Source organism: Drosophila sulfurigaster, chromosome 2L (assembly GCF_023558435.1).
Source record: "Drosophila sulfurigaster albostrigata strain 15112-1811.04 chromosome 2L, ASM2355843v2, whole genome shotgun sequence".
Lineage (NCBI taxonomy): Eukaryota > Metazoa > Arthropoda > Insecta > Diptera > Drosophilidae > Drosophila > Drosophila sulfurigaster.
The window spans coordinates 8960750-8973763 of NC_084881.1; the positions used below are offsets into that span (position 1 = coordinate 8960750).

The 13014-nt window shown below is 42.3% G+C and overlaps 2 protein-coding genes across 3 annotated transcripts in view; one reads left to right on the forward strand and one right to left on the reverse strand.

Annotated features, from left to right (window-relative positions):
- The first annotated feature begins 158 nt into the window (after window positions 1–158).
- On the forward strand, window positions 159–5776 carry LOC133848592 (nonsense-mediated mRNA decay factor SMG5). The gene is given in 8 exon segments (XM_062284226.1): window positions 159–177; window positions 593–803; window positions 866–998; window positions 1893–1910; window positions 1912–3403; window positions 3468–4856; window positions 4925–5083; window positions 5145–5776. Coding segments are annotated over 8 exon segments (3645 nt in total). The 5' UTR covers window positions 159–176; the 3' UTR covers window positions 5387–5776.
- A 2183-nt stretch (window positions 5777–7959) lies between these two features.
- Window positions 7960–13014, reverse strand: part of LOC133848609 (centaurin-gamma-1A) — a 65502-nt gene continuing 60447 nt past the window's right edge. For both annotated transcript variants that reach the window (XM_062284248.1, XM_062284255.1), the window contains exons 3-8: window positions 11146–11287; window positions 10625–10759; window positions 9213–10559; window positions 9026–9143; window positions 8587–8959; window positions 7960–8526 (exon numbers count right to left, since the gene is read on the reverse strand). In XM_062284248.1, coding sequence (XP_062140232.1) covers window positions 8191–8526; window positions 8587–8959; window positions 9026–9143; window positions 9213–10559; window positions 10625–10759; window positions 11146–11287 — 2451 coding nt within the window. In that variant the 3' untranslated portion in view covers window positions 7960–8190. The remainder of the gene's footprint in view (window positions 8527–8586; window positions 8960–9025; window positions 9144–9212; window positions 10560–10624; window positions 10760–11145; window positions 11288–13014) is intronic.

Below are 13014 nucleotides of genomic sequence, written 5' to 3' on the forward strand. Positions count from 1 at the left end.
AAAAGCGTCGCAAAACGTGAAATATCTGCAGTCTTAAAACTATATAAAACTGATAAAGGTAATGCAAATCACGACTGTAAAACATCTATTTACGTACAATCAACAGTCGCGCGCAACACAAGCAACAACAATACCCGAGAAGTGCGTGAAAGTGCAAAAAAAAACAACAACACAAAAGTATGTGTATTTCGCCAGCAGTGTAAAAAGAGACTTGCATAGAAAATGCCAGAGCAGCGCAGAAGGCAGCAGCCAGTTTAATTGATTATTCAATACGCAATACATATGTATATATGTGTATGTGTATACAACATATGCGAGCATCTTTGTGTGTGTGTGTACAACAAACACGCGTTGTCAGCATTTTTGGCATCAAAAACAAGCTGCAAATTTCTGAGTAAATAAAATTCGTCAGCCCAAGAAAATACCAGCAACAATAAATAGATTGTAAAATAATAACAAAAACAAAAAACCCACTAGAAAAAAAAGAACTGTACTGAATCAGCTGGAAAGTTTTCGAGTTCGTTGCGTCTTTGTTATTGTTGTCAGTCAGTTGTAGTTGATATATTTCTTATTATTTTTTATTTTTTTGTAGTGTCTAACACTTCGACCATGGAGTCAACACTAAGTTCCGGCGGCTCAAACGCTTCCAGCGAGTGCGCCGTTGACACGGGCGGCGGCAGCATCGGCAGCAAAAGTCGCTGCCGCACTTTAGAAGCAACGCTCTGCAGCGTCGTCCATCACAATGGATCGCAATCGAGCAACGGGAACGCATCCTTAAGCCAGGAGGTTAAGGATCTCTATCGGTATAATGCAAAACACTTTCAATACTCTAATATGTTAGCTAATTCTGTTTTAATTTCTATAGCACCTTATACACCGTCTCCAAGCAGCTGGACGATGCCAAGCGAAATGTGCAGAACATTGGTCAACTGTTCCAGCACGACATCGAGGAGAAACGCGCCAATCTAGTGCAGCTATGCAAGCAGATCATATTCAAGGTAATAGTCGGGTAAACAAAGGGTATTGAACATACAGTACACTGTGAATAAGAGTGATGCACTTATCTGCAATGAGCAATTATAATATATTGTTTTTCAATTTGAAATATATAGTTTTGTTAGGCCCAAATTGAGAACTTACCTAAAAATCGTTCATGTAAAACAAAAAAATCGGAGGCATCAAAATTTGCAATACGGTATAATCTCGACAATTGCACCGAATTGTACTTTTTGCATACTTGCATAAATTCAAATTAAATCAGATCCAAAAAAATGTTTAATTTTTCCTTTCAAAGATGGGTGCAATTGTGATAATTATACTTTTAATCTATAATCCGAAATTGGCAATTAAAAAGGCTTTACAGCGAATAAACTCAATTTTGTCATTCAAATGCAATTGTAATTGTCTTTGATAAGGAGCTTACAAAAAAAACAGTATTCCATATGAAAACTGAGTTCATTAATCCGCATATTTTTAAACAAATCCATAGGATGAAAGGTACTAATTCAAAAATTTTAATGCAATTTGTTGCAAAATACTTTTTGTAGGCACTTTGATATTTATTCATAGATTTCAGCATTGTCACTGTTGCATATTATCAATTTATACTGTACTCTATTAATGCTTTATCATCTCGCTTAATACGATAAGATGAGATATACTTTCCCATGACGTCATAGAATCGTTATCTTATATTCTTGTCGTTTCTATTGTCTTATTTTTGACCTAGGGATACCATGGGGACAGTGCATGTTAGGCACATGTAGGACATACCCTAAACGCATAAAAGTACAATGTATATCGGTTGTCTGAAAAGTTATTTTATTGTGTGCCAAGTGTATTTGTGCTGTATGTACATATAACAATACTGTAAATGATCTCTTCTTTTTTAGGACTATCAATCGGTGGGCAAAAAAGGTGCGCGAGGTGATGTGGCGACGTGGATACTACGAGTTCATCGCTTTTGTGAAGAAGCATTCGCATAAGCAGGGCATGGATGAAGAGCAAATGCAGAAATTGGAACGCTTCTTATGCGCCGGCATCTTCAACTACAAACGACTTTCGGCCAAAATGGAGGAGATCTATGATTTGGATTTAAAGTATCTTATTGATTTCTCCATCATCAGCGAAGGCTACATTAGCGATTTTATTGGCGACTCTTCGGCTGTGGGCCAGGAGGTGGAGCCATCGGGAGCCGGAGCTGTCGATAAGAGTCTGGAGGCCGTGTCCTTTGCTTTGGACACCATACACTCATCGCTTCTTAGCTTGGGTGATTTGCATCGCTATTTTCTGGACTTTCGCATTGACAGCCAGCTGAGTTTGAGCATCAGCAAGGAGCAGGTGGCAAAGTATTATTTGGAAGCATTCAAACTGAATCCGGCCATTGGCATGGCTCAAAATCAGCTGGGAACCCTCTACTATGGCCAAAACTATGATTTGGACTCAACTTATCACTATCTGTACTCTTTGGTGTGCATTATTCCATTCGAGCTGAGTGAAAACAATTTGAACAAATTGTTTGCCAAGCACACCGAGTATCTGGAGCAAATGGATCCTGCTAAAGTGGATTTCAACATTGAGGATTTCTATGCACGTTTCTATTTGATTGTGGACATATTCTTCTTTGACAAGGAAGTGCCCGATTTCAATTCCCTGTGCCATTGCGTGCTCATCGATTTGCGCAAGATTCTCTGCGCCCAAATGCTGCGTGTGCCCGAATCAAGCATCTTTAAAATCATCTCCATACTATTCTTTTGCCTCTCCAAACTCAAGATGATTAATTCGCCCAAGGTCTATTCATTGCACGCCTTTCTGGTGGCCGCCTGCTCCGATCTTATGGATGCCTGCATTGTCAACATCGAGCAAATGATTTTGGCTCGTGCCGCAGACAATGAGAAATTCCAGACAGAGTACGAGCAGCGTTTCCAGGAATTCGATACAACAGTGCGCAAGTCACGCAATGAGTATAAGAACTGGCTGGCCGCTGTAGGCGAATGCGAACGAAAGGACAAAAAACTAATGGCCAGACCACATTCTGTCAAGGATTGCAGCACAGACTCACGCGATTCACAGCACTCGGCCGATGATGGCGGCGCCAAGACACAGGAAGCCACTGATACTGATAAACTTGGAGGCGGCGAACCCATCTCTACACGCTCTAGCGATGAAGCCAAGGAGAGCGATCTCAAGACACCGCTCTCCTGCAAAAGCAAGCGTCGCGGCATGCGTCTACGGCGTCGTCGTCGCAAGATTGCCCAATCGGATGATAGCTCGTGCTACGACAGCGAAAGCGACATGGACACTGATTTCTATAGCGATGAGGAGGACTACACCGATCTGAGCTCCAACTTCGATACTGATTTCAGTGACATTGATGTCGCCGAGCCCGATGAGGCGCCAATTGGTGAGTTAACTCTAATCTAGTTTCTTTGTTGATTTCTCTCTTATCAAATAATGTTTGTCTGAAGCAGACTATGCCAAGAAGGAACGTGCTGGACGCCAGCAAGCAGGTGCTGATAACTATTCAGATGGCGAGGATGTGGTAATTGAGGAGGTGCGACTTGTCTATCCAGATGAACTAGAACGTCGCCCTAACTCCCAAGAAATCGATTCTGAGGGATTGTTGCGGAGCTTCGAAGTGCTACAGTTGAATTTCAAGAGCGCCGAGGATCCTTTGGCTAATTTGGCAGCTGCAGCTGGCACGGCATCGCTGGCCCCAGATGCCGGCATTGATGGAGCTCAAGTACCACCGGTTACCATCTCGGAGCCGCCAAAGAAACTAGTGTATCGCAACAAGTACACCAAGATTAATCCCAACATCATTATCGATTGTCTGCACAATGAGCCCACCATTCGAGCGCTGAAGATGCTCTTCGACTGGCTCCGCATCAATCCAGAGATATTGATTGGTTGCTATCACTCGAATCCCGAATTTGTGCACAAGATCATGAAGTTGCTGAACTACTGCAACATTGATGTGTTCACACGCAAGGTTTACTTTGAACGCGATCTGCTGACCACCAGCAATGTGCGAGAGGCGCTCGTCGAGCTTTTCGATGTGCGCGCCAATGTCCCACTCACCGAGGACTTTGCTTTTAAGAACTTCGACATCTTCCAGAGCACTCAAATCACCCTTGACTGGGAGACTATCATAAGGGAGCGTGTAACGCCACAGGAAGAATCCATATTGCGCATCTTCAAGATGGTTGATTTCGGTTTCTTTATCTGCAAACAGAAGAAGTTTAACTATCGCTTCTGTGTCAAGACGCGTCGCTTCACCGAGAATCAGAAGAAGAAACGCGAAGAGAAGAAGGGCGGCTGCTCCCGACGTCGCGAACGTCGCACGGCTCCAAAAACCACACGCAAACGCAACGAGGGACGCACACGTCGGTACTCGGATCGCAAGAATGGCATCGTGCGCAAGAGCTACACCAGCAACGAGGAGAAGGACACCGTCGAGGAGTGCCGCAAGGTACCACGCAAGGGCTATCTACGCAATCGGAATGCGGAGAAGGCAGCTGCTGTGATTGCCAGTGCAACAGGCACATCGGTGGCTGGCGGCACCTCAGCTTCAGCCTCGACTACGACAAATAGCGTCATTGAGAAACTGAATCTGCAGTCGAGCAGCGGCGCCGATGAGGAACGCTCCGAGGCCATGTCCAAGAAATGTGAAATTATGGGCAAGCTCTGGCTGCAAAACGAGGTCGAAACCCTCGAGGAGGAACTACGTGACAGTCCCGCACACGTCGTGATGTCGCCGTTTGTTGTTGTAGACGCCAAGGCATTGACAGAATACAACGGTATTGTGAAGTCCCTAGTAAGGACCAAAAAGTGTATTGTTCTCATCCCCAATGCTGGTGAGTAATAAAATGAATGGTGTCTCATTTTTGCTAGTGACTAAATAAGAATTTTCTGTTTCTATTAGTGCTCAACGAGCTGGACGAGCTAAAGAAGCGCAGCGAGAATGTGCGTCACGTCATACGCTGGCTGGAGCAGGAGTTTAAGCATGGCAATCGCCATCTGCGCGCCCAGCGCGACAATGAGAGTCAGCCGCTATCGCTGCTCAAGATCTCACGCAAAATGGGTAAGAGTTGGCGGAGATAAAAGTTAAAACAGAGTAATTAATGTTCTTGAAATTCCCACAGATCGTGATGCATCAGTATTTTTAAAAATAGCACAGTTCTGCAATCATCTTGTAGCCAATCACGCCGATCCGCATGTGAGTGAGCTGCAAAAGAACGTGGTCACATATCTATCAGGAGATAATCTACATGAGAAGAACCGTCAGCAGCAGAACTTCAGTTACACCGGCATTCTCGACTCCATACCCGTTCGCTATGCCCAAATCCAAAGCTTCTATGCCAAGTTTAAGGCCAACAAAAAATGAGTGACGACCAGAAGCGGACGCTAGGTGGCAAATGCAAGGCAACTGCAGATGCAAATTATGCAAGGATGCAAGCGTGTGTTCTCTGTACAACCACAAAAAACGACATGGAGTTCCAAGTTAACGAAGTTTCTCTCAAGACGCGACCAGCGGGCAACGGCAACCAAATCAACCAACCAGCGATCGCTGAACCACCTCAAACAAAGTGGGTTGTTTGTCTGTTTGTTGTTTGTTTGACTGTTGTTGTGATAGAAGCAGCAGCAGTCGCAGCAGCAGTTGTTGTTGTGGTTGTGGATAATTTTCACCAACAATCAATTAAAAAAACAAAAAGCAATCATAAGCAGCATCAACAACAACAACATCAGAGAACAACATCATAATAACATCAAATCAGCAACAAATCGTACAACAAACTGAACAACCAACCCATCAATAGGGGTCCGTCTCATGCGGCAGCAGCATTGCGTGGAATTTGCTTGTGTTGTTATGTTAGAAAACAAAAATCAAAAATGAAAAAAAAATCGTTCACTTTTAACTCAAATGGCAACAACGATGACGACTCAGCTAACGTATAATGGAATCACGGTCAACAAACAGAAAAAAGAAAAAAATAATGAAAACGGAAAAAAACACACAAAAAAAAAAATACTACGGAAAATCAAATCAAAGAAGAAATTGTTCATGATACAACTTTATCAACTAACATAACCTCCAGAGCTTAGCAAAGAAAGGTTAACGAACAAATCCAAACAAGGAGCTCATGGAGAGAACGGAGATTATGTCTAATCTAGCTTTCCCTCCCGCACAGCCCCTCTTGCAGCGCATACATTTTAGCTTTCTTTGTAGAGCGCGCTTTCCTCAAACTAATAATTCTTTTTCCGGAGAATATTTTCAATTGGGAAAACTCGTAATTGCATGGAACGGTTCAATAGTTCTCCATTCGCCCTCATCGTGTTATTTTGTTCTATCTTAACTTTTGACGTCGGAGAATTCATTCGTTTTTGCCCAACTCTACACAATTCAAATCTATATAACACGTATATAACAATTTAATCTCTAAAAATTCATTGCAAAAACTTTGTCGGATAAATGTGTGTAATAAGTATTATCAACCAAGAAGCGATGTAATCAATTTTCTTACATCACATTTTACATTTTTTCAATTTTTCAGAAACTACATTGTAATACCATTCTGATTTATGAACTAATAAAAAAAAACACCCGGCAAACAAATTACGCGTCTTTTATTTACCAAGATAAATAACATGAGAATGCAAAGGATTTTTTCTAGCAGGCAATATTCTTTCAATTGCCCGAATTTAAAAAAAAGGAATAAAAAGTATCCCTGTTATTTGCAAAACTAAACGACTCTTCGAATATGCTTTGTCCAAGTCATATAACTTATCAAATTGAGTTGATTAAAAGTCAAGACCTGTCTGACGGAGTTAACACAAAATTAAACTTTTAAAATTTCTTCTAATTTCGATGTTTATAGAACTTTCGTCCTTTAAAATGTTCCTTGCCCACTCCTTAAAACAAACATTCGAAATTTTTTAGCTGCAATTGTCTTATATGTTCATAAGGCAAAATATTTCTAATATTTTAAAGGATATAACCAAGTTATTGCTTATGAAGGTATTAAATAAATACGCCCTCCTTTTAGTAAGTTTAAACAGTTTTTTTTTTAATTTTAATCAATTTTTATTTGTTGTTTTTTGGGGTGTTTTTGTTTGTGTTTTATATATTTGTGCCTGTTTGCTTTTAATCCAATTTAATTGATTTTTGTCACTTTCTGTTGTGTTTCGTGTTTCAAATGGTACAAATAGCGTACACAATAGGTATTTAGGGGTGTATACATATATGTATATATATAATTTGTTATGTATAGAGATTTTATAACTATATTGTATAATTGGTTTGAAATACTTTCAAGTGTTGCTACATAGTATATCATATATATTTTGTTTGCCAATTCTTTATAACTGTTCTGATCTAATGCGATCCTCAGACAACAAATGTTCAAAGAGAGTTAATTATTTTGTTTACATTCAGTTTTGTTTTCTTTCTGTTTTTGTATTTTGGAATTTTGATAGCAAAATTAAGTTAAGCGTGTTTTGACCGATTATCAAGCAATTTCAACTTTGTATATATATATTTATATATTCATATTGTTTATTTATAGTGTAATAAGTGGTTTTTGGCTTTAGTCTTAGTTTCACTATGTTTATACGTATATTGATCTCTTGCCTCAGTTGAGTAAATAATTATATCTACTCACATACAATATTTATATATAGACTGATGACAAATGAGACTGTTCAAACTGTAATAATTAAAAGGGGGTGCTTACATAATTACTTAAACTGTTGTTTTGCAAACGACATTAAAATAAAAACCTGCACACATTTAAAAACAATAATAAAAGTAATAATAGGTCGTAATAATACATAATACGAAAATAATAAATTAATAAAAAACTTGAGATTACAACAAGACTGTACAGATTGTGCTTATGCATAGATGCAACTAAAAATGTAGAAACTTATGTGAATTTCCATTCAACGCTGGCCAAATAATTTGCACATTTTCAATAAAAACTATTAACTAATCGACACTGACATCGACTATTCATCTTTTTCCTTATTTTTTTGCTTTTTTAAACATTTCTATACACAGAATGAATATTACCATTGCGAATTTAAACTAATTACAGACAACATATTAAACATTTGAAATCAATTGTACAATTAAATACACAATACAAATTCATACAGCTCTTTTCTTTGAAATTCAACTAATCTCTCCCCTTAGATGACACCCGATACAGATTTCTCATACGGTGTGCCCAGCGTATCCCGTCTCCTTGGCAGCGTACCGCTGGCCGTAAGTGGCGCCGATTCCGGACAACCCAAACCAACCAGTAATTCAACCAGTGCCGTCGTATCCTCCACATTGTATTGTGGAGCCGGAATGCCACCGTTTGCCGCAGCCGACGGCGCTGGAGTCGGCGCCGGAGCCGGAGTGCCAGCTGCCAGCGCAGCAGCCGCCTTCATCGACTTGGCCGTGGCCAACGATTGCGCTGCCCGTGCATATGCCAGACAGGTGCGTCCCTCATGGTCGGTGTGCTTAATGTTTGCACCGTTCTGCAATTGCAAATACAATTAGTGAAATGCGCTTTGAGAGCATTGTAAATATGAACTTACCCAGACGAGCAGCTGGGCAATGGCCAGATTGCCAATGGCACAAGCCAGCAAGAGAGGAGTACGCACATCCCGTGTGCTCACATTGGCATTGGTCACCTCCGACTGACAGTTGGCCAATATCGACACAATCGACTTGATGTCCGCTCGAATCACCGCTTCGATGAGCTGCTGTCCTGGCGAGGCTGCGTTCGCATGATTTCCACTGCCTAGAGGCGTGAGGAACTCCTTCGCCTCGTACTTGCTGCGTATCCAGCGCTCCTTCTCCTCGTGATTGGCCAGTGCAGTGGGCTTGACGCGCTGTCGCGTATTCGCTTCCCATACCGAGTTGGCCAAACTATTGCCAATCGCCAGCATGACGCTTAGATGCGGCGCACTAAATGGAGAAAGAAATATGTTACGCATTGTCCTTGTGAGAATATACAAACAACTTTTTACTTACGGCCAATCATCCAGACCCAGAGAGCGCACCTTGGAGATGTGCGAGCCGAGATTGCGATGTATGCCAGAGCACTCAATGCACATGAGCACGCCCAGATTCAAGCTGGCCCATTCGGGATCTGCAAAATAAGTTAAAACCAGAAATTAGTATTTCATGTCAAGTCCGATTAATGCTCCTTTTCACTTACTGGGTGCACCACAGTCCACGCAGTGTCCATTGCCGGGTACACGTTGTCTTATAGCCACCATAGCTGCCAGCTCGGTGCTGGTTGCCTGCTTCGTCTTGCTGCTTTCGATGCTCTGCAGACTCTTGAAGATCTCCTGCTCGACGGCAGCGACCCACTCATCGCGCTCCTCGGAATTGGCGGCCTCAAAGTGCCATTGCTTCGAGTCCAGCGAGACAATGTAGAACTCATAGCCATCATTGTCATCCGCCTCGTTCGCCTTGACACTGCTGCTCTTCATGCGACGATGTCGCTTCTTCACATTGGGAGTTTGCGCTTCCAATTTACTGTTGGCCGTTGGCGCCTCACCAGCTATGAACGTCTGTGAATTGGAATTGGACATGGCAATGCCCTCGTCACCGCTGGTCTGCTGTGAGCTATTCGATTTCAATGGCTCTGCGCCAGCGCCGGCGCCCAACAGCGACAACTTCTCGTTCAGCTTACGCTGATTATCCTTGGCCAGCGTGAGGCAACCGAATCCCTCGTTGAGTGTGCCCTGTGCCCGCTGACCGTTGGCCAACAGTGAACTGGTCAATGCGCTGTTAGTGATGATGGACTTGGAGCCTCGCGGCTTCTGGCCAGGCACCTTGACAGTCACATACTGTAATGGTATCTCCTTGCCGTGCACATCGTCCATATAGTCATGCAGTGAGGGATAATAGCTGAGTCTGCCATCAGCGCAGATCGTCACATACTTCTTCTTCCACTCCTTGTTGAGCGACTTGCTGGAACGCTTGTACAAATAGCCCTGCTTGATGGGTATGGAGCGTCCACTGCCCAGTTCGCTGCTCTTCGGCTCCTTGTCGTTCTTCTTCGACGAGCTGGGTATAAAGAGATTTGAGCGCCGTCGACTCTTACGGCTTGTCGTGGGCGTTGAAGTGGGCGTCGGCAACTCCTTGCCAGGTGGCGGCGCCAAGTCACGAGGATCGCGCAGTTGCACTTGCGAGCAATCGCCTTGCAGCGACAACTGTTGTTGCTGCTGCTGATGAAGCTGCTGCTGTTGCTGTTGTTGTTGCTGCTGTGGTGCTGCTGCAGCAGCTGGATTGTATTTGGTAATGTTGTTGTTCTCATTAGTGGCCATTGAGGCGCCCGACGACGACGCCGCCGACGCCGACTGCAGTGACCAGAGCTTCTGCTCCGCCTGTGCGAAATCTGCGCTCATCCGCAACGGCAACTGCTGCTGCGCCCGCTGTCCGTTCGTTGGCGCCTGGTACGAGGCCAGACCCAGGCGAGAACCTTGCGGCGTCGTTGGACGCGGCGGCTGCATAGCCGGCGGAAGCGGCAGACGCTGTGAGAGTATCTTCTGACAAGCTGTGAAGAGAATTAGGAATCATGTAAATGATGACCAATGATGCTTATCCCTTAGCTTTACTTACCATCCTGAAAGACGCGCTCCACATTCAGGCCGTAAGTGGCGCAGGTTTCGTAGTAGGAGCAACGCTTCAGATCGCTGGCCAATTTCCGAGCACGTGTGTCATCGATAACACGAGGATTGCGCTCACTGATGGCGTCTGTGGCGAGTAGAGAATGAAATGAGATTAGAAGAATTCAGATTACCTTAAGTACAAGAGACAAGCTCAATAAAAAAAGTAAATACGTCAGGAAATGCTTCATTTAAGTAAACAAAAAAATATTATCATTTAATGATCGGATAATGGACAATTAATTGTTGATTTTTAAAGTTGACTAAGAAAGAGAAGTATGAAAATTAATTTGAAAATAAATATAAAAATAAAAATGGAAAATTTTTACTTTAAAATTGTAATATAGAGAAGTCAATCCTTAACTTTTGCGGTTTTCTTAATAATAATAATTCTATTCGAATTAATCTTAAAATTTTGTTTTGGGTATTTTGCTGACGTATCTTAAGTTTTAAATTGTTTTTGGTTAAACTTACCCTGTGTGCCCACCAATATCATGGGTATGTCCTGTCCATTGCGAAAATGCGCCATTTTGGTATAATAATTGTAGACGGTGTTGAAGCTGCCTTCGTTCTCCAGGCTGAACACAAAGATTACCGCATCCACCCAGCCAGCGAACTGAAAGTAAGACAAACACAAAAAAACGAACTCAGTTAAATAAGCCAAAAGAACGAACACACACACACACAGAAAGAGAGAAGAATGAAACCAAAACAAAACAAAAGCGCCTTTAAAATGCACACGAAAATATGAGGAAAAAAGGATTAAATCGAAAACACAAAACTTTTGGCCGCGAGTCCTTGACTTTGTGAGTCGCCGTTGCAAGGCGACGCAGTCGAAGGACGACGCGACGTGAGGAGTAAACAAATTGCGGCGTCTGGCAGCGGGCAGCACAAAAGGCGGAAGCGCGCTTAACAATGGACATGCACAACAAGGATCTCTGGCCAAAGGCAGTGGCGGGCGACACAAGGCGAAGGATCAAGGAGCAGGAGCAGTAGCAAGGAGCTAGGAGGGGACAACAGCAGCACGTCTCGACACACACTTGAGAAAGTCGCTAATGAAGCACTTGAATCCTTTGGCAGGACCCGTTGCCGTGTGCTAAACTTTTAATGATTTTTGTACAACTCAAACGCACACATTCTCCACTCTAAAACACACACACTCACACACACTCACACACACACACACACATACAGACACATAGGCAATTGCAGGATAATGAACTTTTAGATGGCATGTAAACAGTGGCTTTTGTGTGTGTGTTTACTGCGCAGGATTCAGATGTCCTGGCAACAAACTATCGATTGAATTCGATTCAATTTGAAAGCCATTTTAATTATGCATTCAAATCCAAAACAACTCACTCGCAATATATTCAACTAATTCACAATAAATTATTTATATAGTTTTCGGTTATCCTTCGTCGAGTTCTGCAACAGGATTGTGCGATGCGATGCGAAGCACACGAAATAAATGCCGCCCGCCTGCTTTGCCAGTCGACAAACAACTGGCGCTTTTCTCAGTTGTCGTTATCCTGCCGTCGTTGTCCTGCGACGCGTCGCTGCTCACAGACACAGTGGGTGGTTCAACAGACGGCGGGCGGTGGGTGGTTGGGCTGTGTTTTGGGTGGTTGTCGTTGCCGCTTTTTTATGATTTGTTGTGAAAAAGTATGCAGAGGAAACAGGAAAGCAACGGCAAAAAAAAGTTGCAGCAAATGCAGCGCCAAACGGCGGCGACACGGGAAGCTCACAAACACAGTCACAATCACACACACACACACACTCAGTTACACTTGGAAGGAGACACATGCTTGACAACAATACATTTCAATTGCGGGGCGAAAGAGAAGCCAGCACAATGCTGTTCAGCCAAATAGAAACAAACAATGAAGCAACTTCAAACTGGGTTAAGAACCATTTCAAGTGTCTCCTCGAAAGCCTTAAAATCAATCTAAAAGGCTTTAGATACAGGTTGAAAATAGTTACGCCAGGATTATAGACTTAAACCTAAATTAATAAAGAAATTCTGAGCGAAAAAGACGCTGAAAATGAGAACAACTTCATAAGAATTCAGAAAAAAAAATATATTTTTTATAACAAAAGCGGACTATATTGAAAATTATTTCAATTACCAATGAAATATTGAGAAAAGATCGAAGTTTAAATGAGAAACTTCACGAAATATTAGATCACAAATGGAAATTTATTAACATAATTTAATTTTCAATCGAACTGCGAAATTGAATATTGTTCATGGTTTAAAAATTGTTATTTGTTTTTATACATTCAAATATTTTCATATATGTACTGTATTACTTTTTTTGTATTACTATTGAAATTTAAATT